At 40.7% G+C, this 26642-nt stretch overlaps 1 protein-coding gene across 1 annotated transcript; it reads right to left on the minus strand.

The window, feature by feature from the left end:
* Window positions 1-750: 750 nt before the first annotated feature.
* On the minus strand, window positions 751-26422 carry EDNRB (endothelin receptor type B). Its single transcript, XM_060128875.1, has 8 exons — window positions 25889-26422; window positions 24562-25097; window positions 9721-9833; window positions 9381-9585; window positions 7653-7802; window positions 7117-7250; window positions 6181-6289; window positions 751-3346 (listed from the first exon to the last, which is right to left on the minus strand). Exons 2-8 carry the CDS (start codon window positions 25045-25047, stop codon window positions 3212-3214), a joined length of 1332 nt encoding a protein of 443 aa, XP_059984858.1. The 5' UTR covers window positions 25048-25097; window positions 25889-26422; the 3' UTR covers window positions 751-3211.
* Window positions 26423-26642: the final 220 nt, after the last annotated feature.

Below are 26642 nucleotides of genomic sequence, written 5' to 3' on the forward strand. Positions count from 1 at the left end.
ATTCAAAACACCTATATCTCAACACCTATATCACAACACCTATATCTCAAAAAGCTCCTGAATTCACAACACCTATATAGCTCAGATTAGGCAGCTGAAATCCAGCAAAGGTGAGGGATGACTCATAGAAACCTCTGAAACACTAGGCTGAGTTTAAGATAATGATATGGGAAAAGAGTAAATGCTAATTCTAGATGATTTTTGTCAGGGAAAGAAAGGGATTATGTGCTAAGAGATACAGACACGTGAACCTCAAGAGCAGTCAGTACACAGTTATTTAGTGGTCACTTCATTTTGCCTTGTATTAAATTTTGTTATCATTTCTATCTCCTGTCAAGTAGGAACCTTTCATCTTATTAATTTCATCCCATCTTGCACTCAGAGCTTATGAACTGAAATTGAGTGATTCCAAAATCTCATTTCAGCCTTTCAACTTTCACCTATGGTACAATAATGATTAAACAATGAAATGCTCCAAAGGCAGGAAACCAGAGATGGAAAGACACAAGGTGCCATTGGAAACAATCAGTCAGATAACCAACCTCAGAAAACTGAATGTGTATATATCTGGTTACTCACTACAATAAAACAGAACAGAAATTTGGCATTTTAATGTAACAGCTTTCATATTTCCTTGATAATTGTGTGTTTAACATAAATAATGTCCATTTGTAACATTTATATTTCCTTTAAACACTTACTAATAAATTAGTATTAGTTATTGCCTGCACAGTGAAAAACAAGCTGGTCTTTTTTTAAAGCAATTTAAATTTTTATTGATTTTGTTTACATAACATAGAATTAGCAACTACATTAGTTGCCACTTTAAGTGACCTCAGAAAAACAAAATATATAATTATTTTACATGGTTATGTTACAATTTTATAAAGTTAGCTACAGCATACCCATGCTTTGTTATAAACTGTATTCCTTTGGCCATATGTTGTAAGCTGTCAATACTAACACGCACCCATGTTAGCAAATATAAAGGAGAAAACAGTCTAAAATCGCTTATAAATCTTTTAAGTTTTACATCCATGTTAACATCATTTTTGTCCGTTGTTATATTATACAGTCCTTAATACTAGAAAATATATTTTAAAGTTAAACAGTAGCACCTTTTCCCATATTGATTTTATTTATGCTAAGAAATCATGCTTGTTTCTTACCAACCTTTGTCAGTATGTTAAAATTTTGAATCAAACATTTTTAGAAAAGCTACTGAACACAATTTCATTATAAATAATGCATGTGTATACTATTTGTGTGCAGTTTAAAATTTGGCAAGATGATCACAGACCACAACTCTGACAGGGAGAAGGAAAGGGCATTATGATGCAGATGGGAAACAAAATGAATGGTAATAAAATGAGCTCAAATTTAAATAGGAGTAAAAAATATATTAACAAACTGAAAACAGTAGTAACCCAAAGTTAATTTAAAATCCGAAGTTTGAAATGTCTTTCGTGATGACAAGCATCTGAAAAAGTGATTGGGAAGAAATTAATAAATAAGCCTGGGATTTGTAAATAGATTCCATGTGGCTTGTGAATTAATTACTGTCCTTTCATTCTGGTCCCATTATTGGGGTTTTGGTAGCATCACGTTAGATGCTGGCAGAAAACAACATTGCTCGCTTATTCTCAACATGTGGCTGTGGCCCTGGGTTACCAAAAAAAAAAAAAAAAAAAAACCCCCACACACACACAAAAAAACAAAAAACAAGGGTAGAAACTCTGTTATATTTTAAGACAGAGTTAAAGCTCTTGGGCCCAATTTGTTCCTGAAGCCACTGTGAGAACATTGCACTGTTTTGCTGGAACAGAATCAGGACCTTTTGCATTGATATGACGGGCAGTGACGAACATCAGGCTAAGAAACGGAATCTGTCCCCATGGGTTTCCTCCCGCCCCATCTCATTTCCTCTGTCTTCCGTTTTCTCTTGTACATACTTTCACACACATCTCATCCAAGTTAACCTGAGGCACTTTGCTGGGGAGATGAAAGAATTAGGCAAGAATGCACAAAGTAAGAGGTTCTTAACAGTCTCAAAAAGCAGTTTTGCCTGTAAGTGGTAGGAAAGCACCACATCCAGAATTCTTTTCTATTAGTTATTTACACAAATAATATAAAAATTAGTAATAAGCTTTACAGGTAACTGTTACATTGACTCTAATATCTATGATCTTAAAAATAGTGTTTTAACTATCGTATGATACATTGCCAGAGACGATCTTAACTGCAGCAGGGGTGAGAGAAGATGCTGCTTTCTCCTTTGCCATGTGGACACTGCTCCAGGCAACTCACATTCTGTCCATTATGGGGTTCCTGGCATCTCTCCATTGTAAAGGTATGAACACTGGGGCCTGCCCTTCGTTTAATCATCTACACGTTGTGTATTGTAGCTAAGTATTTACAGATGACAAAACTAAACAAATAGCATTTAAACTACAATAGTGAAAGAAGAAGAATGTTTTAATAATCCTCAAAAAAACTGTAGGTAGTATTTTCTTTGCAGAGTACACGAATAGGAGATTTCAAAGCAGTGTTTTGGGATGGCATTCCAAACCTTCTCTCTGTGTCCCTTTGTGACATTTGATCTCATCTGAATGTAAAGTTGAATATTTTCAAAAACCTCAATCTCTCTGATACTCCCTCCTGATCATTTAAATATGTCTCTAACATCAAAAAAATACACCAGCTCAACTGCTTTCATATTTTGTCTCCAATTACAGTCCAACCAATGGTGTGAGACTATTAATAGAAAAGGTCCTTTAAAAGATTTTTAAAATTTTAAATTGAGCAATTTAAATTTCATTTAAAAATTCTGTTTCGCAGCAACACATTTATCCTTTGCATCCGATTCACCTTAATATAAAAAATAAGCATCTTTAATAGGAATTCTGAGTGAGCTCAATTTAAACGTAAGTGGTGTATGAATATACCAGAAGTTCGGAAGAGCCACATTGAAGTGCTGACTGTAAAGGATTAAGTGCTTTCACAATGAGGCTTTCTTAATTCTCATCGCTTTTCTTCTCATGCTGTAAACAGCTCATAAAATGTCATGAGTAACTCTGAGTGTTAAGAAAATAATCACTCTTACATTTTTACATCGTTTTGTGCAAACACACAGTTGTTTTGTTTTGTTTGGCGGATGCCTCATTGTTTTAATGATTTCTGTCCAAAGTAAAGAAAATGAATATTCCTTCTTTCAAGATGAGCTGTATTTATTACTGGAACGGAAGTTGTCATATCCGTGATCATTAGCTTTGAACTTTAAGCACGACTGCTTTTCCTCCAAGGACTGCTTTTCTTCAAATGACTGGCACCAGCAGCATAAGCATGACTGTACAAAACAAAGTAACTCATAAGTTCACATCAGTTACACTATCACAACCCTTCCTACTCTCCAGAATTCTGGCTTTCTTTGCATGATATGCAATTCTGCCAATTTTTCTCCATGCCCTCTTATTTTCCCCTTAAAAACATATAACTACATGAGTAGTATATGATAATTCTTTTAAACTAGAAAATACAGAGAAGAAAAATGTACATAATTAAACTTCCTCATCTTTTAATTCAAATTGAAAGAGAAAGCCACTCTTAATTCTTGATACTTACTCTTGATTACTTGAGAAATACTTTTAATATTTGATAAATACATAACTCAAGACTTTTTCCTATGCAAATGGAAATATTACCACACATATCTACAACATGACTGTATTTGTGCATGTTTGTGGAAGTGTGTGTATAATTATGTTAATAAAACTGGACTATACATACTACTCCATGGCCTTGACAGTGACATAAACATCTTTCCATGTCAATAAACTTAATATTACATCACCATTTTTTTCAGCCACGTGTTTAATCTCATGTGACTTTTCAATACTGTTACACAATAAGGTTATAAAGTATATGTGTCTCAGTTTTAGTCATCCAGATTTTTTCTTGGATTTTTAAAAATCCTGTTAATTCTGTTTGTTTTCTGAGAATTTATATGTATAAGAAAATGTGAGTTCCATTGCTTTCTGTTCTGTAAAATGAGGGACATGATCTGGTGACGTTCTCTTCTAGCTCTAAAATCTATGAGTTTATGAGTAAGTGAAGAATTTTATAGACTGCCTTTGATCTTACAAGGAAGCTAAGTTCTCGGTTTTCCAATAATGAACTTCCAGTGGAACCAAGCAGAACCAAGGCACCACGCCCTCCAGTACAAAACCCAGCAGTTAATAATTAGGACAATAGAGCCACAGACTCAGTGTCTGATGCACATTCCCCAGTTGTTGTACAGGTACGGTAACTGCCACCAGAGGGAAAAAGCTAACTCCATGATGACCAGACTGTAACCATGACACAAGCTGCATCATCCTGAGCAGTACTGAATCTGTGGCCAGCACAAGTCCCAGAACGAGCCTCAGGAGAATGGGATTAACATTATTGCTCATAATAATCTGTATCTTGGTGGGCAGCAGAATAATTGTAGCTTGTTCTGCCCGTATATGTAAGCACACAACTACAATAAAATTGTTGGCAAAGAGATGTTACAGACCCATGTTGACATCTTCCACTCTGAGAATATGGCGTCCCATGTCAGCATGAAGAAGTTACAGAAGATAGACCTTTGCCCCTAATCCCATAGAAATGGAATGGTGTTTGACAGTGGGGAACTGAAAGCAGCTCTTTTGCCCCTTTCCTGTTTGCCCATTTCTGTTCCCCTCTAACCTTGAAAGAACCTAATTATAGGAATGTGATCACTAAGCAATTGAAACTAATTCCTGACTTATGCTCTCCTGAATGCACACCATGCCTTGCCTAACCTGTCGATTCTCTTCCTAGATAAAAACAAGTAAGACTAGCTCTCTACCTACAGTAGCCCCCCCCCAAGCAATCCTGCATGCAGACCACTCAGGCAAGATAACATCTGAAGAGAGAGCCAGCCAGTCTGTCCGCAGGGGAGAGGCAGAACCCAACCTCCTGCCTTGATGATTCATTGAGATTCTTCCCCCTCCATTTTTCCCTTTAAAAACTCATGGCTGAGCAGAATCTTTGGTGTTGGTCTCTGGACACGAGTCCACCATCTCCCCAGACTGCTGGCTTTTCTGATTAAAGCACCTTTCTTTTTTACTGACACTTGCCTCTCGAATTATTGGCACATGAGTGGTGAGCAGCTGAATCTGGGTTCTGTTACACCAGGGACAAGTGAATCATTCCCACATAAGGGAAGGGAATATTTTATTTATGCTAGATTGTTGAAGGAGTGAATGAATGGATGGATAGATGTTACACACAAATGCAAGCAGGCAAATGAGGAATAATTTCACATATTCCACATCAAGGAGCACTTCTCTGCTATAGAATGAAGGCAGAAAAGTGGAGGTAAAACCTGAATTAAACTGCTTTGTTTGACTCGTTATTGTCACCTCTGTATGAAAAAGAAACTAACTTAGTTATGATCTACAGTGTGCTGCATGGTCCAAAATCTTCCAAAAATGGGAACAGTGCCTTTAATCATGTGTAGCTCTTATTTTATCATGTGATATTTGTCAGACATCAATGCATGCAATTTTTATTCATTTTCTGTGTAACTCTATGAGTAAAATTGATTGGTTGAGGCAGTAGGGAATGGTTGACTGGGATTTGTAGGCAGAAATCAATTATAGTGATTTATGAGCAAAATTCACATTTAAAAAGAAACGTCTAGGGCTTCCCTGGTGGTGCAGTGGTTAAGAATCCGCCTGTCAAGGCCGGGGACACAGGTTCGAGCCCTGGTCCGGGAAGATCCCACATGCCGCAGAGCAACTAAGCCCGTGCACCACAACTACTGAGCCTGTGCTCTAGAGCCCCCGAGCCACAACTACTGAAGCCCGTGTGCCTAGCGCTGGTGCTCCGCAACAAGAGAAGCCACTACAATGAGAAGCTCGCGCACCGCAACGAAGAGCAGTCCCCGCTCACCACAACTATAGAAAGCCCATGCGCAGCAACGAAGACCCAACGCAGCCAAAAATAAAATAAATAAATAAATAAATAAAAAAGAAAGAAATGTCTATCATGTAATACTAGGGGAAACTGCAAAACAATTGACTAGATCTCTTTGGATAGAAATATTAATAGTTTGGAAGGGTTATATTTGATGCCAGATTAAAAAGGGCTTTTGATTTTCAAATACTCTCTTACCTTAAAGCAGTTTTTGAATCTTTTGCTCACCAAATACAGAGCTATTGGGTTAATACAGGAATTCAGGGAGGCCATGTTGATGCCAATGTAGTCCAATACCAACAAAAAGCTGCAAAAAATAATACAAGACATGTCTGTAAAAAAATATGCTGCTATGAACATATATTCTTTACAGACTTTTGTGTTTTTGTGAATAAAAAAATTAGCCATTTACAATGGTTTTGACTTTATCACTAGTCTTTGCCAATTACGATCTCTCTCTCTCATTCTCTGTCCCTGTCATCGCCTCACCCCCCATGCCCAATTCTCTCATTTAAAATGAAATCTCAGGACTTCCCTGGTGGTGCAGTGGTTAAGAATCCACCTGTCAAGGCAGGGGACACAGGTTCGAGCCCTGGTCCGGGAAGATCCCATACACCGCACAGCAGCTAAGCCCATGCACCACAACTACTGAGCCTGTGCACCTAGAGCCTGTGCTCTGCAACGAGAAAAGCCACTGCAATGAGAAGCCCGTGCACTGCAACAAAGAGTAGCCCCCACTCGCCGCAACTAGAGAAAGCCCGCGTGCATCAATGAAGATCCAACGCAGCCAAAAATTAATTAATTAATTAATAATTTTAAAAAATGAAATCTCTTTTGGAAGCGCTGAGGCTGGATGAAAAGAAAGGATTTACAAAGTGCAAAGGAGAATCAGACCTAACGTTTTCAATTGTGCTACTCGCTCATTTGGACAACCCTGGCTCTCCATTCCCAGTGTTCTCCTAAGTCCCTTTACTTCTCCTTTGGAAATAGGAGTAAAGGTAAAAAGATGGCCATCTTATTTGCTCCCTAAGGATTAGAAAAATGGTACTCTCTCTCTTGCCAATGAAAGGAATCAGTGGACAAACTTCTGAATGGCATTTATTTACACAATTATTTCTATTTTACCTTTCTTACCTCAATAGTTCACATCTATTGGGATCATTCCGATCATAAAGAGTGCGCTTCAAAATCCTGCTGAGGTGAAGAGGAAGCCAACACAGGGCAAAGACAAGGACCAGGCAAAATACTGTTTTGGCCACTTCCCGTCTCTGAAATAAAACCACAGTCAGACACTGAATAGACGCCTCATTATAATCACAGCGTTCTCGCTTTCCAAACAAAATATTTAATATTGTTTACAAAAAATCAGTGGCATTTGTAAAAATTCAGGACACTGAGCTTTAAACTGAATAGCTAATGTGAATTAGACAGAAAATGATTAGAGATTCATCTTTAAAAAGTAATGGCTCTTTTTACGTCTTTTTAGACTATGTAGAATATCTCCAGATAGATAATATAAAAAATATTCTTTGTATATTAAAAAATACCAGCACAAGAAAAAGGAAGTATGCTGTGGTGTATGATAATTTTAGTTTCTTATCACCATGATAATTTTCATATCCATAATCAGGATTGTAATCATGAGTCAGCAAATATTTCTATTTTCTTACCTGCTTTAAGTGATCATTTAAAGCAATTTGCATGCCACTCTTCTTTCTCAACATTTCACAGGTCATCAGGGTATAAAACAATGCAGTGATGGCCAATGGCAAGCAGAAATAGAAACTGAATAGCCACCAATCTTTAGCTGTCTTGTAAAACTATGGGGAAGAGAGAATGTTATACTTAATATTCCTCTGTAAGAAAATCTTACATATCAAACGTTAAACTAAAAAATAGTCATCAAGGAGAAATTATCTTCTAACGTCGATCCATTTTATAAATACTATGTAGAATCTTTCAGGCCACATCTGCTGAACAAATAATTAAATTAAATGAAACAAACTTTTCCTAAAAAGCATTTCAATTCTCTAAGGAAGTGTGCTATCATTACACATAAAAATGTAAGTAATTGGGCAAAATTTTAAATATTTGGTAATTCAAATATTTTTGTCTTCACATAGGCAAGTTATCCTTAAGGAATTCTTTGTGTGAAATACCACATCTGAATGGGTAAAGATATCCTAGTGTTTATGGGAGTTTTTCATTTTTTAACAAGTTTGTTTATGGGAAAAGCAGGTAGGAAGAGGTCTATATTAATCATTTACCTAATGGATGTATACATCTAACCTATCAACTAAAAATCAAAGCTGCTTGTAGCATGCTTTTTCTCTTATTCTTTTTCTGCTTTTTTTTTCCTTTTTTCTTAAAATTGTTGTTCCAGATATGTCTGTGTTGGAGTAGAATTTACGTAATCTGTGCAGTACTTTTCCCATTTTAACTAGTAAGAAACAAGAGGGCTTCCCTGGTGGCGCAGTGGTTGAGAGTCCACCTGATGCAGGGGACTATGGGTTCGTGCCCCAGTCCGGGAAGATCCCGCATGCCGCGGAGCGGCTGGGCCCGTGAGCCATGGCCACTGAGCCCGCGCTCCGCAACAGGAGAGGCCACAACAGTGAGAGGCCCGCGTACCGAAAAAAAAAAAAAAAAAAGAAACAAGAAAACAGCAGTCTCATTCTCAATTTCACATTAATGCCCCTCTTTATTCTTTTGTTTACCATGATCTATACATATATTCATAAAGCTTTATCTCGTCTTATGTGTAAAATAGAAAATAATCATTGGTGACATTTGGACCAGCCCCCTTTGCGTTAACTCCTCTTAACCCATTCTGTTGGGAAGAGCCTTTTACACTTAGGATCTATCTTCTGATGACCAGTATTACCATTCTTCTCCTATTTCCTGATTAAAAGCTCTTGAATAAATGGCCAAGATGAAGTTCTTTGCAACGGCAGCTTTCCCTCTAGAGAGAGGACAAGCTTGTTATTCATCCCGAGCTTCACGGATCAATCCATCCATACCAGGGCGACTTCTACTTGATCGTTCCCTGAGCCACACGCTCGCTCTGATGACTGCTGTGCTGCTTCATACGGAATATGTAGTAGCTGCCAGTCCTTATGGGAATTTGAGTAGAAAAGCTATAAATTCAAATCGATTCTCTCATGTAAACTTGGTTTATCTGTATTCCTGAGCACCAGGAGATTCTTGGAGAAGTAGTGACCCAGCTTCTTGCAGCCTGGGTCATTAGTCACCGTTAACCCCACAGCTCTAGGACCTACACTCTTAATTCATGCCAAGGACAGTCATAAATCAGTAGCTTCCCAAGAAGAGGAGATCAGGGGAAAAACAGCTAAATATTTATAAGGCAACAACAGAAAGGGGGACAAAAGAGTAAAATTTACCTGCATGAAGGCTGTTTTCTGAGTGGGATGGAGCAAACAGATTCTCAGATAACTGCCTTTGTAGTCAGTGGTAATCATATCAAAACCCACGGCTTCAGGGACAGCCAGGACCACGGAGACCACCCAAATTAAAACAATTTCTACTGCTGTCCATTTTGGAACCCCGATTCCTTTAATTCGACTCCAAGAAGCAACAGCTCGATATCTGAAGAGTAAAACATAATCATTTGCCAAGCTGGCAGAGCCCAGTTTTATTGAATTAAACAGTTTATTTTCTAAGTAGCATAGCAATCACTAGGATAGCAGTCAGGATATACCTGGCTTAGATATATGCTCTTACCTGTCAATACTTAGAGCACATAGACTCAGCACAGTGATTCCCACAGAGGCCTTCTGTATGAAAGGCACCAGCTTACACATCTCAACTCCAAAGGGCCAGTCCTCGGCAAGTAGCTGCGTTGAGGAGACACGAAGCTCTGTTAGGGAGATTTTCACAGGGCGCCCTCTGAACTGTATGTATCACTTAGTGGAGACAAATGAACATGTAGAGTTAAAATAACAAATTCCAGTTCTTATTCTTTTTCTCATAGACTACTCCTCTGAAAAGCACTTGTGTTTGATATCTGGAACAAGGAAGTGGATTGGGAATAATGAAAGGGCAGCCAGTTCAGGAGAATTAGCTATACGCAGACAGTAGCTTAGGGTCAAGGTCTCCTCCACTGCAGGGCCAACTGGGGCCAGTTGCTTAAGTTCCCCTTACAAGATTGGGCCTGCAGTGCTGAAAATGCCTCTCATACTGTTATAGAGTCTCAAATACTCAGCTGGTGGCCAAATCAAAATAAGGTTAACTAAAAATAGGTGACGTGGGACTTCCCTGGTGGTCCAGTGGTTACGACTCCACACTTCCAATGCAGGGTTCCATCCCTGGTCGGGGAACTAAGATCTCACATGCCATGTGGCATGGCCAAAAAAAAACCCAACAAAAAGACAAATGTTTCTTAGCCAGAGACACTAGACGACTCCTATGGAGAACAGTGTGTGTGTTCGTGTGCTTATTCTTCACTCTAGTCAACTTGACTGGTCTGTAACTCGGCACACAGCTCCTTGAATCCAGCAGTCACACTCCTTCCTTAGGGCTTCACTTGAGGTTCTTCCTTATCCTGGAAGGCTTTTCTCCCACAGATCCACTTGGCTAACTCCTTGACCTCCTTCAGGTCTTACTCAGATCTCATCTTTTCAACATGACCTACCCTGACCACACTATTAAGTATAGGAACTGGTCAGGCCTCCCCATCTCCCTCACCCTACCCCACTGCCCGTTTCATCCAGAGCACTTATCAACTCCTATTGTATATATTATACCATACTTGTTTGTTTGGTTAAGTTTTTGCTGTCTGGAACCCCTAGCCCATCAAACAGAAAAGAACTGCAATTGCCTAGTACGGTTCCTGACACACAGCAGATGCTTAAATATTCAGCCCCCTAAAATATATAGGCAGTGGCTATCCAGCGAGCAAAAGACCTAGTTCTTGGTACTGTATATATATTTCCGTTTATCTGACTTCAGACTATGCAACCATCTATTGTTAAACTCAGTGATTTTCTTTTTTAGGACAACTGGGTGTGCCCCACCCTGGTAAATGAATCACTTTAGGTAAACATCTGGGTCGAACGTTCATGAGGTTTTGAAAATAAAGAGAAGTATTTCAAATCTACGTGTCTCTGTGTGTGTTTTAATGTTTTAAAAAATAACCTTCCAAAAGTGAAAACTATTTTGAAACACAATTGAGTCTTTCCGTTCTTTCACTCGTGAAGGTTCTTTGTGGAGTTCGTCATGCTGGGTGATTGTTCTGTAACTAGAGTGGCACCCAAAGCTGAAATGTGTGTTTCAGTACGAATATGACTTGGAGCTCCAACGTGGAACCAATTTCATTTCTAAGGTAGACATGAAAAGTTACACCGACATGTAGAACAAATGTTGGCATACTTACAGCAAATACGCTTTTTCTAGGGTCTGAAAGCCTGCAAGGCCAGGCAGGCAACAGAAGAGTGGAGGAAGCCAGGTGTAAGAAAGTCATTGGTGTCAGGAATAATAGGGAACAGAGGGGTCTGGGGTAAATCCTGTCTAAATGGAGCTGCTGCTAATAAACTTGATGTGATTTTTGCCAAGAGATCCCCAATACAAAAGTATCTTGATTTTTAGCCCCAAATTGGAATTTCTATATGAAATCTCACAATTTATAAAAATTGTCAACTAATTCATATTTAAAAAAAAAACCACTGTCAGATAACATTGTATTAACAAAATATTTTTATGTGTCAGACCAGCCTCTAACTTGGGACCTCTGGATTAATAAGCTGACTTATAACTCTGCTTGTTCATTCATTCATTCATTCAACAAACATTTATTGAGTACCCACTATGTGCCATACACCATTCGGAGTACAGAGTGCCTATCAGTGAACAAGGCAAACTCCCTGCTCTCATGGAGCTTACAGTCTAGTGAGGGAGGCAAACACAAAACACATAAATACTTAATATGGTGTCACACAGGCGGTGTCACCATATTGAAAGATTATGGTGGAATTTAGGGGGCTTTCTTGATAGGCTTGTCAGCAAGGTCTCTCTGAAGAGGCAACCTGCAGTAGGGACCTGACTAAAAAATGTAAGCCATGCAAAGAGCATTCTAGGCAGAAGAAAGAGCAAATGCAAAGGCCCTGAGGTCAAAAGAAGCTTAGTGAGAGGAAGGGACAGCAAGAAGGCTCTCAAGGCTGGGGTCGAGTGGTCCAGGCCAAGTGTCTAGGAGATGTAGTTGCACAGGGAGGAGTCTGATGGGTTTTTTTGTTTTTGTTTTTATTTTAGGAAATCCATTGCAAGATTTTGAACAGGGAAATGGAAAATGGCATCATCTTATTTATGTTTTTGAAAACATCACTCTGGGGACTTCCCTGGTGGTCCAGGGAATCAGCCTTCCAATGCAGAGGACACAGGTTCAATCCCTGGTTGGGGGGCTAAGATCCCACGTGCCGTGGGGCAACTAAGCCCAGCACGCTGCATCTACAGAGCTTGCGTGCTTTGGAGCCTGCATACCACAACTAGGGAAACCAGCATGCTGCAACTAAGACCTGCGCAGCCAAATAAACAAATAATTAATTAATTAAAAAATAGAAAAAGATCACTCTGGAAGCTCAATGTAGACTAGAAGGTAGAGTCAAGAAAGGAAGCTTTGATGAGAGATTGTGGGCTGAAACTTGTGATGCCCTGGGGCTGAAAAGAATGGGTTATATAGACTGGATATGTATTGAAAGCAGAGCTAGCAGGACTTGTTGATGGGTTGGATATAAGATATGAGGACTCAGGAAACTCAAGGAGGTTGATCATGTGAATGGTGGAGACACTGGCTGAAATGAGAAAGAGCCAGGGTCCTGCAAGTCTGAACCAGCTATGAACTCAAGGTGCTTTAAAAGACTTGCCAATTACCCTTGGAAACATAATAAAAAGATTCCAAACAGTTAAAAGAACCCTGCCAGACCCAGTTTGGTACAAACTATCCAGGTAATATTCTGTCTAATCATTCTGATTGCCTTTATATGTATTGGGGTGGGGGGTGGGAAGCAAAACTAACACATATATGGTACTTACAAGGGACTAGGCACTATTCTAAGCCCTTTACACATGATATATCATTGAATTCCCAAAGCAATCCTATGAGATAGTGTTACTATTACCCCCATTTTATAGGTAAAAAAACTTAGGGGCACTTAGAAGTTTATTAACTTGCTGTGTTGATTTTAAATATGCCCACAAATTCTTTGATACTCCTCCCTTCAAAAGGTGAAGCCTCGGGGCTTCCCTGGTGGCGCAGTGGTTGAGAGTCCGCCTGCCGATGCAGGGGACACGGGTTCGTGCCCCGGTCTGGGAGGATCCCACATGCCGCGGAGCGGCTGGGCCCGCGAGCCATGGCCGTTGAGCCTGCGCGTCCGGAGCCTGTGCTCTGCAACGGGAGAGGCCACGACAGTGAGAGGCCCGTGTACCGCAAAAAAAAACAAAAACAAAACAAAAGGTGAAGCCTCATTTTCCTGACCTTGAACACGGGTTGGACCTAATGATTTGCTTTTAGTGAATAGAACGTGGTGGGTGTGATGATGTGTGACATCTGAGATTAGTTCATAGAAGGCATTATGGCTTCCTCGTTGCTCTCTCTTGGATCACTCATTCTGGGGGAGCTGCCGTGTCAGGAGAAGACTCAAGCACCCCTATGAAGACTCCAACAGGAGTCTGAGGTCAAGGAACTGAGGTCACCTAAAAACGGCTGGCACTAATTTGCCAAGTGTGTGAATGAAAAGATCCTCCAGCCTCAGGCAAACCTTCTGATGACTGCTGCCCCGCCAACATCTTGACTCTCATAAGAGACCCTGAGCCAGAACCACCAGCTAAGCAGCTCCTGAATTCCTGACCCACAGAGAGAGTGTCAGGTAATAAATGCTATTCTTCAAGTTGCTAAGTTTGGGGGTAATTCGCTTCTTGGCATTAGATAACTAACATATTTGTCCTTGGTCACTCAAGTAAGTAATAGATCCACATTTGAACCCACGTGGTCTGATTCTAGATTCTGTAATGTTTTGAAGAAGCTGATCTTAGATGAAAAGTGTTTAGAATTAAATCAGTATTAGTATTTTAAAACCCATAACTATGTGTCAAACAACGGTAAAGTATCTAGATGTAGAGTCAAACTTTCTTCTAACCCCCCTGCTATTTTATTCATCTACTGTCCAAAAATTCAGATAGTGTCAAGTGTTTTCTTGTCTTCAATGATTTCCAAATATGCAAATATTAGTATCACTTAGGTACAGCCATCAGATGAATCAAGATGAATGAGTGTCCGGTCACTGAAGGGAGAGAAGTCTGGCCAATGAAAATGAGCTCTGCACTGAATCCAGGCCCTGTTTTGAGGTTACTATTGTTTTTGGCTCAGCCTAGAAATTGGATGATTGCTCTTCATACCAGTGGGAGGCCTGCAGCCCAACCTCTGACCCAAGTTATCACAGAGGACAGGGAAACACAAACTGAAAATTGTAGCAATTCTCTTCAAGTTCAACACAGAGATAGTCAGAAACCTAATCACAGCTGAGAGATTACGGTTTTCTAATCTACCCTTCCGAAGGGAAAGAGACTGAAAAAAAACCTCTTCATCATTTCAGCTCAGACCTGAATGCTGCCAGTCCTGAGAGGCCACAGAAGGTGGGGGGGACGGAGTGCCCACTTCTATTATTTTGTAGTCAGTCAGAAGGATGACTTTGGCAACCTCTGCTTCTCTGATCAGAAGGCTTTGTGGGGACACCAAGAAGCCTGACACCCTGTGACAGAGATCACACCCACTGCTGATGCTCACCTCTGTCTGAATGGCCTCCAGCCTCAATGCCTTGGCAATTTAGGGCTTGGAGCTTATTTAAAAAGCAAAAGATGTCAACCTCTTGTTTAATAATAAACAAAGCCCTGGGTAGGGGAAAAGCTGTGAACTTAAAAAAAAAAAAAATCACTCTCAACAAAGATGCCATCTTTAAAATTTGGTGAAAGAATGTTCTTAGAGATTTTTATAATTCCTGGGAATTAACTATTTCACTGTTTTTTGACAAAAATAATGACATCCAACATCTATCATTTGAAGTCCGACAATACAGCTTTCTTCTTGGTAGAGGAAATTTGATTCTCCTTTATTGCAAGAGGAGGCAACTCTAACTTTAAACCCAGCAATAATACATTCTTATTCCTTATTTGCAGTTTTCCCCATTCAATTAGATAATTTAAGGGCACGATCTGAATACTGAAGACAAATCATGCACGTAATCAAATCTCTCTGATCGCAAAAAGAATGTTAGAGGTCCATATTGTTTCTAGGTCCCTGCCACGTGAATTAAATTTTTAGGTCCTGTTTAAAACTAAGTTTGAATATATATTACCTACCATTTATCAAATGTGAGCCAGTCAGAAAATACTCCCATAGCTGACACTGGTTTTCACATGGTGATGGTTCATCCAAGGAAGAGCCTTTGTTAGTGTTGGTCCTGGGAGCAATGTGGTGTCCATTTGACAAATGGTAGCCTGTCCTCATGCTGGCCCCTTTCGCCTAAGGCTTCTACTGCTTCCCTAGCACATTTCTTTTGTATGAATAAAGTAAACACAAATAAATAAATAAACACTAGATTGAAAAAAGACTTGGTCATACTGACTACAAGGTTTTTACACAAGGATGGCCATGATTTCATAACTTTGTGTTGAAACAGCTGTTTGAGAAAGGAAAAAGTCAAGAGAATCCAAAAAATTATTTTATATCATATTTAAAAATTATTTTTATATTAAATATATATGATATAATTTTTAAAAAACTTCTAAAAGGATAAATAACATGAACAGAAAATAAATATCCTTTCTGTACAAGTATGATTAAGTGAGTCCTACAAAATCTCTTCAACTGGGGGATTTATATTTTTCAATTCTTTTTGTAATTAAAAATTACATTCTAGAGAAATTAAATGGAGAAAATCCTATTAATACACACCACTCTTAATGCCCAAAGGCATCTAGCCCCGTAGAGTCAGGAAATGCCAAAGTTAACCATCTTGCACTAACAAATGTTCAATAGCCTCATTAACCGTATATACCATTTTCCTTTCCTATTTTTTTTAAATTAACAGTATACATTGAGCTTTAACTGTTTCTTTGTTTCAGAATATTCTACAACATTTTTAGTGCCTAGCACAGTGCCTGGCACACAGTGACTGCTCATTAAATGTTGTTGAACAACAGTGAATGAATGAGTTCATGGACAAATAAGTGAATTTGATCATAAGGCAAAAATCGTGTGATAAAACTTTTGTCATGAACTTTTCAGTTGTCATATTTGAAACAATTTCTTTAGAGAATTGGGATGACTATGCATTTTATATATTGATTGATTTTTGTATTGTCTAGTGCATGCCCTCCTCCTTTCCAGATGATCAGGTCTTCTTGACACATAGAGCCAGGGCCTCTGGGATTGAGGCGTTAGCTCTTCTCTTGGACTTCTGCCTTCCAAGCAGGCCGGAAAAGGTGGAAAGCAAAATTCCTCCCCTCCCCTCTCTCCCCTACTCAAACCTATCAGGGAAATGACTTTTAAAAAAACAGAACCTACTGTTTCTCACTATCTGATGGGATTCAGTGAGGTGCTTTAGTTGTAAATTTGGTGGAGATGGACTCTGGAAGCATAGAGACCCTGTAAGAGACGGTCATTTAAGAAGGTAGGTGAGCAACACATTAAAAATGACAACTAAGGTTGCTTTGCCGGATTGCTGTCTGTTCCATCTGGTGATGAACTGTGAACATTTCTTTCAAATGACTGGCATTATAGAAATGTTTTTACAGTCAGAGTCAAAAGAAGGAAATAATGGAGTGGTTGTGTTTCACAAGTTTGGGGAAGGGTGTATTCTGCTGCTTTTATCTCTGTTTCCTGTAGCAGATAAGAGTTTTTCTGCGATTGAACTGGCGTCTTAATAAGATAGTACACCCTCATTCAAGGATTTCCCATGTCGGATCTCCCTTTCTTTTTTCTTATTCAAACATACAGTGAGAATTTAAGCTGCTGGTCAAGTGCATAGACAATATTTTCTTGACATACATTGCACCCGTGCCCTTGGAGACGAATATCAGTTACCGGTTCCATCCTGGGTCCATTAAAATGCACTTAATCACTTAAAGATTAGGCCATGTGGGTTAGAATATGTGGGTGAGGAATAATGTCAGCTTATCCCCCAGGGGTACCATTTAAATACCACAATATGAACAGTGCCCCCTGGAGTTGTTCAAGGCAGAGGCCCTGTCCTAGGAATCTGTTGTGTGCACCCTGGCAAAGGGAGGGCTTTCCACTGCTCTGGAAAGATTCCTATCACTTGCTGAAATAGAAGAATGACTCCATTAAAATGAATTAAGTTTCTGGAAACAAAATCTTTAAGAGAAGCAAAGAGATAGAAAAAAGATAAAAAATAAATATGTCTTAGAGAAACTTAAGTTCACCTTAAATATATATCCCTACTTTTGTTACAGTGAAATTTATTTCCAAGTCTGTAACAGGCCAATAAATAAATGGATTGCTACTCTCCTATTACCTGAACTTAAAAACTTATCCACAGTTTGTGCTTAAAACCTTTCATTGACATGTCACATATTTTGAAAAGAGTCAACTAAGAGCATTAAGACATGCTATTCACAAACCTAGCTTTATGGTCAGATTCACTTAGCTGAGCTGGATCTTCTAAGATCGCTGTGACACCTGAAGAAACTAAAGAATTATAACCTGATGGCCTCATGCCTCAGAAAGTGACTCTCAAACTTAAAGAATTCAACAAATCTTATTAAGTATTTTCATGTCTTACTTAAACCTAATTCTCTCCAGAAAATGGCTTATGGGATAAGCTATGGTGAGAAAGCGTTTGATTACCATGGAATTCAAAAGCCCGTTAATATAATTTGAAAACACTGTGTGAGGGGGAAGAAGATCTGTACAAAGTAAACATCCAGAGAATAGGCTTCCTCCTTTCTGGAAACCATGATGAAGCTAAGGAGGAGAGAAATAGAGAGGGGATGCGAGTTAGGTGGTGAGAATATGGCTGGGAGACTCAGGGACAGAACACTGCTTGATAAATGCTTCTGTCAACTTTGCTAATAAACTTCTGACTCAAGAACAATCCTCTTTCTCTCTCTCTCCTACCATCCCAGTTTGGCCGTTTTCTTGTTCCTTTACATTTTCACCAGAGGATCTATAGGGAAAGAGAAATAATCAATCTCTAAAGTAAAAGCACTGGAAAGGAAAAAAGTCTGAAATTAGAGCAGTTGCCAGCTAAGGTATATCCGTACACTGTGCTCAGCTATCTCCCAGACATAACCAACCTCTTCTTAACTTTGCAAAGTCCTGAAAGAGAATGTTTCACATCATAAATTACCTCTAGAATCTTATTTCAGCTCAGGCTTTATCTGTCAACACCCCTGAGAGCACTTAATCATTGATTAGCATTTGGCATGTTTCTCTAAAAATCATCAACTATAGCGTATTAGCCATACCTTATATGGTTTTCTTTGGAAAATGAAGACCCTGGCTCCCTGGCCTTGAAACAACATGGTCTCGGCTGTGTCATCCTCTTGTACAACTATGGAAATGCCTTCAATCTTGAACGATTCATTTAAAAATGAGCAAAGAAAAAATGTAAAGCCTTTGATAGATAAGCCTTACCACATTGAAAGAAACATTGCCTTGACGTTTTAAGAGCCTTGGATTTATGGAGTGACCGAGTGGCAGATCAAAGGCAAACACAGGAAGCACCCTTGAGTTAACCTGGGGAACATTTCATTGCCCAAGGCCAAGAGTTCGCCCACCATTTTGTCACAGCCATCCACAGCCAACATGTGAAGCGGTGAATCAGAAATAGGAAGTCTTGAGTGTCTGGGCTATTTGACATCTGCTATTGACCTATGTTATGGCCAATATCCTCATACACATAGAAAAAAGAACAAAATTTCCCCCCCCTTTTTTTGGACAGTTATAAAAATATGAGTATAACATCTTTTGTCAACAAGCGTTTGTCTGGAATTGGTTGTTGCAGGCACTATGCTACGTGGGTGTTGGGGGGTTAGCTTTATTTATTAATTGACCCAAGGTCATGCAAAGCTAATAGTCTTACTCTTTATTAACACTTTTAAAATGTTAATCCTTCAAATGTGCTTAATTAACACTCCTTAAAAATTTTGTTGCTTTAAATAAATGAACCTCAAAGGTATCTAGGTTCTGTTTTGGCTACAAAATGCTTCTGCTACTAAGATGTCTCTAGACATCACAAAAATGTCACTAAAATATCTCAGTTACTTAACTGGAAATATGCACAGTGTTATTATCTTGGGCAAAATTAGACTTCCCTACCCAATGATACCTTTACTTTTTCTGTTGCTCTATATGCATAAACTGCATTTACTAATCAGAAAAGTATAACTTTGAAAGTTAAGTTTGCTGGTCCTTCATTCACTTTTACTTCTAACTATGACATTAGTTAATTATATGCAGACTTATTAAGTACTAGAAGTAGTCTAAGACTGGATAGTGAGAAAGGTGATTTTGTTCGGAAAGACAGCTTTGATTGTGTTACAAGCAGGAATGTCTGACTACGTGACAAGGTCACTTCGCTCGAAACTCACTTGAGGGTTCAGTGAAGCAATTCCCATTTTGACATACCAGCACTTTAATGTTACACGTACCCCACCTTAAGTAGTTAAACGTTAAAGGTCAGTAGCTATGCTTCTCAGAGCTATGAAGGCAGCCTCTCTGACTCTAATAGTAGCCTACGAAGTCTTAACAGGAAAACCATCTAGAGGCACTCCAACGGGTCACCAGCTCAATTTTTAGAAAGCTCTCCATCACCACTAGACATCTGATTATACTTGGATCCTTGTCAAAGTCTGCCCACGTAGATATCTGTCATCAGTTTCCAAGGAGATTTGTTTTCAAACTCAATTTGCTTACACATAAAGGAAGCTATATTTTTGTTATTTATTATATTTAGATTACATTATATTTATGTTAACTATATATATATTGAGTCAGTTATTCCATGCAAATATAGTACAAAGAGAATGAACTTGTTATAATTTAAAAACTCATTGTTTGCGCAAGCATTTTTAACTTCTTAAGATGTTAAGAGAAGTGAAAGAAATTTTAACTTCAACCTGCAATCAAGGCTTGTTAAAAATCACAGCTAAACTAAACCAACTAACCAACCAACCACCAACAACAACATAAACAACTTCACAGCATCTACAAGTATACCCAGCTCTTCCTATACAGCTTTGACATTGGTGCTACTCCAACTTACTCTAGGCTCCTATAGGCAACAAATGTCTAGATTATTCCATTCATTTTAGTCTACACAGGAATGGCACAATAAGTAGCTTGTGAATAAGGAGATATTCATCCTCACATCAGATGCTTAAACACTGGTTTTGGGGTCAGGTACATACATGGACCATGTAAATACTGGCATAGTGACCCATGTATGTATTAAAGATAGACATTGATACCTATATATGTTTATGGAGATGTTACATAAAATAGTGATTCAAACTAAGAGTACAGCAATAATTTTGGGGTACAGTATGGCAATATCTATCAAAATTACAAATGTACATATCCTTTGATTCAATCATTCTAATTCTAGAAATTTACCCTTCAGATATAGTCACACATGTGTGCAAAGCCATATGGGCAAAGATGTTATTTGTAGTCATGTTTATAATGGCAAAAGCTGAAAAAAGAAACCCCAAGTTTCCATTCTTATTCACACACACACACTCACACGCATCCTAATAACATTTATTACTGGCTTACTTTGTGCCAGGCACTGCGACCAATGATATTCACCTATGTACTTATGCATCTATACATTCTTTATAACATTTAATATATTTACATATGCATATGTATACATCTATATTTTTAAACATCCTTTCTGGACGCTTGCTTTTTCATTTTTCATCTGGATGCTCTTATGTAATGCAGCGACAGCCCTAGTGTGCGCTGCTGAGAAGGAGAAACGAGGCTTTTATTTCCAGCAGGTTCTCATGATTATCTGAAGCTCTTTTAGAGCTTCGATTTGCTGAGTGTCCCACAACATCGATCTATCAGGATTGCCTCCTTGACACAGGAGCCCTGGTGAAAAGACTGTCTAGAAGTTTCCAGAGAAACAGTTCCCTGAGGGAGTCAGAGCAGAGTAGACACATTTCCTGGGCTTTATCAGCCCTCACAGCAGCCTCTCCCTGTGAAGTCCCATCCCGTTCTACAGCCGCATCAAGGAACATGGCTTCCAGCCAGATCTATGACATTTTGTGGTTTGTCAACTTTACTGAACTCTAGATTTACTGAAGTCCAGATTAATGTAATAGATTCATGTTGATGTTTCTGGGCCTGTGGGTAAACCAACAGAGGAGCTGCGGGATTCTATGAACCCTCAGAAATTATGAATGTACATTAGAGTATCTATTAATTATAATGTATATATAAATTATCTATTTATATATTGATTATATATAACATAGAAGATGGATAATTAACTGGATTCTCAGGAGAATAATAACATCCCACAAAAACAAAATTAGAAATTGCTAGTTTAGAGATTCAAGTCCCCCACTTTAGGATAAATTTAAATGGCACTCATAATTCACTTCAGTTGCTTTGTATGAAGTATAATACTTGACTACTCTGAAATTATAAATGCATTTTTTGTAACTTATATGGTGTCACAATTATTTAAGGGAAAATGGCTTTTAACTAGCCCTGGATTAGGTGTTTTTGTAAATAAAGCCTTTAGAATAACAAACAGTGATATCAGTATTATACATTACGGATCATCTGAAAGGGATTTCAGGAGATAGAAATCTTCAGATGACTCAAATTAAAACTGAAAATGCTTACCAAGTATCCTACTATGTAGTAGTGTGTCCCATAATTGTAACACTGCACTGAAATGAGATCCTAACAATACTCCAGGTTGGAGAAGGGCAATCTATGCTCATCTCACTCTGTGCAGGGGGCCAGGAGGACCACAGGTTCTAGGGCCAGAAGGCCTGGGTTCAAGCCCTAGTCTCATCACTTTCTAGTGGTGTGACATCGACCTTCTAGTGGTGTGACATCGAACAATTTACTTCTTTACCTCTCCAAAATGTAGTTTCCCCATAAAACAGGGGTGATAACAATATTTCTTCCATAGGGTTTGCTGCAGTGATTTAATGAACTAAACCAAGTACTGAGTACATAATAAATGGTAGCCATTACTGTTGTATCTCAAGTGACACATATTTATGCACAATATAAAAATAAACCAAAAGCCACTATGTAGGATTCACTGGTGGCAAACCTAGTGATGGGACCTAATTCTATGTGATGGATTTGTTCATGACCAAAAAGGATGATTACATGGCCAGATTTGTAATGACTCAGTTTGTTTATTTCAGAAATAGAAACACAGCTTTAACAGACTGAATGGTTTCAGGCAAAACGTTGTAACTTCCTAGGGAAATCATAAAGGAATTTGAAAGGAAAGGAAAAGCTGTGTGTCCTTTGGGAGTAGGATAGTCTCTGGCTTATCGAATGTAATAATTTAGCCAGACAGAGAAAGATGGTCCTGGAAGAGCTGTGATTTACATCTGATCTGGAGGCAAAATGCCCTCAATCCAACCTTCCATACAGCACTTCATCTGCTGGCTGACTTAGGAGGGTTTCTAAATGGGCTGACCATGTGGGGTTTCCTGGGACCTTCCTAAACAATCTTTCACAAAACTCTGTGCAAGCCTAGCAAAACTAGATGTAATCTCCCTTTTCAGAAGGATCTTATTACTTATTTAAAACTTCTCACAACACCTTGTACTCTAAAATTTCTCAAGTCAGTTTTGAGGAATTGAATTGAAATTCTCCTGCCACATTGGAATGGTAAGACTTAGTCTGTAGGACTCCTAAAATGGGTTCCTTCTGGCCCTAATGGAGCTGTGACTGCATTTAAGGGACCCATTTCAGCCTGTGCTTCTCCCAGGAAACCCTCAGAGTTCACAAGAGCTGGTAGCCATGCAGGAATTTAAGATTTCATCTATTAATCCCTCATTTCTGGGAGTGTTGCCTTCTAGGACCTGGATCCTAATCCAAATCCTGTCTCTAAACCTCAGAAATCTCTAGAATTCCTTAATGTATGCCTTATTGGATTAGGATTTCCAGAGATTCATAAAAGGCAATTTAAAGGCATGCCATCTGGTGACTTCTCCTGCCACAAAGATCAAAGTATCTCCCACAATCCTTTCCTAAACCAACATGCCTTCTCTTTCCCTTGTACTGAGCCCAGGACTAGCTTTAGGCAAATCCCCAAAGTACATTCCCGGTCCCTTACACTTTTGATTCTGTTTTTATGCATGACTTCCTATTGCTGGTTACGATGGGGAAGCAGAGTTTTACAAATTTGCATCGCCCTTTAAAATTTTCCAGCTCTTTCACTTAGGCTATTTTTCTTAACACCACAAAACCCCAGTCGGTGGGCACTAGAAACTTATTGTAGAGTTGAGGACGCTGAGGCCCAGAGATGTTGGGAAGTGTCCAGAGCTTCAAAGCGGGAGTCAGAGTGTAGGGGTTTGCGTCCTGCCCTAGCTCTTCAAGCCCATTCCCTCTGATGCCTGCAGTAATCACATAATGATGTTAGCTACTGAAACTGTTAGAGACTTTGTGTTCAGTGTCCTTGGTCTTGTCCACAAAGTCATTGATGGGGTGCAGTTTGCACTTTGGAACCTGACAGATTGAGCCTGATCCTCCTCACCTCCATCACTTACTCACTGTGAGACCTTGAACATCCTGTCATCTGTTAAATGGAGTAATGTCTACTCATGGGTTGTCAGAAGGAGTAAAGGAAAGTAACACATCTATCTCAGCGCTTGGCCCATCGTAGGCATTCAGTAAAGGGTAGGTACAGTATGGTCATTCACAGCAGGTGAACTAACACAGCAGGTGTTTTCCTACTCTCCTGTCTGGGTCTCTTTCTTCTAGACCATTTGTCTCCTAAAAACCTATTCGAGCCCTTCTACTGTTAGGGTCCTTTAAGAAAATGCTTCCCAAGGTTAGTATGCATTTGAATCACCTAGGTATTTTAAGATGCAGGTTCTGATTTAATAAGTCTGGGTTGGACTTGCAGTTCTAACAAGTGCTCAGGTGATAACAATCCTGCCAGTCCATGAATCATCAGTTTCTGAGTAGAGAGAATGTACCTTGTGAGCTGGATTTAGGGACAAGGTCCTTCAGGACCAGTGGTTCTCAAACCTTACGTGCAGGGCTTGTTAAAATACAAACTACTGTGCTTCACCCAGAGTTTCTGGATTAGTAGGGTTTGAGGTGGGGCTATAAGATGTCATTTCTAACAAGTTTCCAAGTTATGTTTATGCTGCTGGTCTGGGGACTATGCTTTTTCCAGGCTTAGCAGTGGGCTACTGAAACCAGAAGGCTATTTGGTTCCAATGATTACTGACTTCTAGGAAGGGACGGATCTTCGTGACTAAGCTTCCTGCAAAGGCTCTGGCATCTCCCCCTTCCTAACGGTGTGCCCTCCCATTGCGATATTAGCAGGCACCCTTTACCTTGTAGACATTGATGGGGATATCAATGACGATGTGCAGCAGGTCTCCCAGGGCCAGGCTGGCTATCAAGATATTAGGGCCGTTTCGCATGCACTTGTTCTTGTAAATGATTCTCAGCAGTGTGGAGTTTCCGATGATGCCCAGCACGAACACTAGGCAGGACACCACCGTGTTGATGTACTTGAAAGTCTCCTTGATCTCGATGGGTCTTTCGCACGGGGGCGGGGGAAGGGTGCGCGGTGGGGTTCCCGCCATTCTCGCTCCTTTCGGCATCTGCGGAGATGCGGACGACCGCTGCACGCTGGCGTTGGAGCCCCTGGGCCAGGAGGTCTTAGTTGGGGGCGCCATTATCTCTCCGGCCCCCAGAAGTGGCGGAGTGGCCCCGGCCGGCGGGAATCCCCTCTCTTCAGCCTGGACCCCCACCACGCCGCAGGCAAGGATCAGCGCCAGCAGGGCGCGTCCGCACAGGCTGGGCAGCGGCTGCATGCTGCTGCCTGCTCCAGGGGGAGTCGGGTGGCCACTCTTCAGCTTTCAGTCTGGAGATCAGCAAGGGAAGGAAGACGGGACACCCGGGTCAGCTACCCCAGCCACGCCCCTGCAAGCGGCTAGCGCAGAGCGCAGCCGCGCCCGCAGTATCCGCGCGCAAAAGTAACTCAAGTTTGCGCGTCAGTGGGGGGACTCTGGCGCGTGTGACCCGCCCGAGCCCGTCTCCTGCCCTTCCAGAGCCAGCTTTCGCTGGTTTTTCTCCCCTGCGTTTCCCGAGGGGTAAATGACTCGCAGTGGGGTGGGGTATTCTGGAAGGGGTGTGACAGGGAGGAAAGGATGGGTGTCTAGAGCAAAGCTTTGAGCTCCTGTTGTGCCCAGAGGGAGACGTGTGTGTTCGTTCTGGCTAAGGGCGCGTGGGGACGGGGGAAATCAAGGCACCTAGAGGCCAAGGGATGTGCCAGTCTCTGCATTTGACTCCTCAGGAACCCGGATACCCTGTGTGTGGACGCCAAGACTCCTTCCTCCCCGCGGGTGAAAGCAGCTACTTCCCGGCTGCCTGCGCTCGGGCTCCCCCGGACCCCCCCACGAGTGTGCCGGCTGACTCGGAAAATCTCTGGGACATCTCAGTTCTGATTGGGGGAGTATCTGCATTAACGCGGAAGCTTCTGTGCCCTCCAGGTGGCTTCAAACACTCACGCGCCCTCCTTGGCTCCAACCCCATTGTAATTCGCTGTATCCATACATTAAAAAAAAAAAAATCCCCAAACAAGTAATCCAAGCTGAAGCCCCAGGATAAGGTTCAATCACTGATTTTAATTCAACACCAAGCCAGAACTTTTACCTCGCGGACCGGACGCGCCAGGCGCAGAGGGACCAGCGGGGACCTCCTTCCCGGGACGCACTTGGCTCGCAGCTGGGTTCCAGGCTACCCTGGAGCAGAGCGCGCCTCCCTTCAGCTGCGGGCGGATCTGGCTCTGACGAAACGCTGAGGGAATGCCTGACCGTGTAGCCTCCGCAGCTTGCTCGGGATCCTTGCTGTCCCTAGACAAGTACCTTTATTCATTCGTCCCTTCCCCATCAATCACCGCCAGACTCCTCCCGCCTCTTGCGACCGCGCGGCAACCTTTCCCCTTGAGCGACGCCTGCACTGCATCAGCAGGACCTGCCCGCGGCCGCAGAGGGCAGTCCTCGGCCCGCGACGCGTCCTGGGAGGCTGTAGAGTTGTCATGGTTCTCAGTTCTTCAGAGGATGAGCCTAAACCAAGGGCAAGTTTTCACACACCCCGCGACGCTCGAGGCTTCAGACTAGAACCGGGCTCTGAATTAAACGTGTTTCAAGCCCGCTAGGACTTTTCAGAGAAAAGTTAAGTGTCCCGCCGTGATACCTAAACCTTTATTAGTTGTTGGGAGGGTGGGGGAGAGGCTGCTTTTGTTTTGCCCTTCAGTTTCAAGTCCGCATGGGTCCCCACCCACACGGAAGAGCACGATCCTTTCTTTTCAAGCCCTGTCCCTGCCCTAGGAGAGAACTAAAATTCCTCCTTCATTTTCTCTAGCAGAGGCTCTTCTCTCTTCCTGCCATCTCTTGAAGTGTTATTG

Source organism: Lagenorhynchus albirostris, chromosome 18 (assembly GCF_949774975.1).
Source record: "Lagenorhynchus albirostris chromosome 18, mLagAlb1.1, whole genome shotgun sequence".
NCBI classification, from domain to species: domain Eukaryota; kingdom Metazoa; phylum Chordata; class Mammalia; order Artiodactyla; family Delphinidae; genus Lagenorhynchus; species Lagenorhynchus albirostris.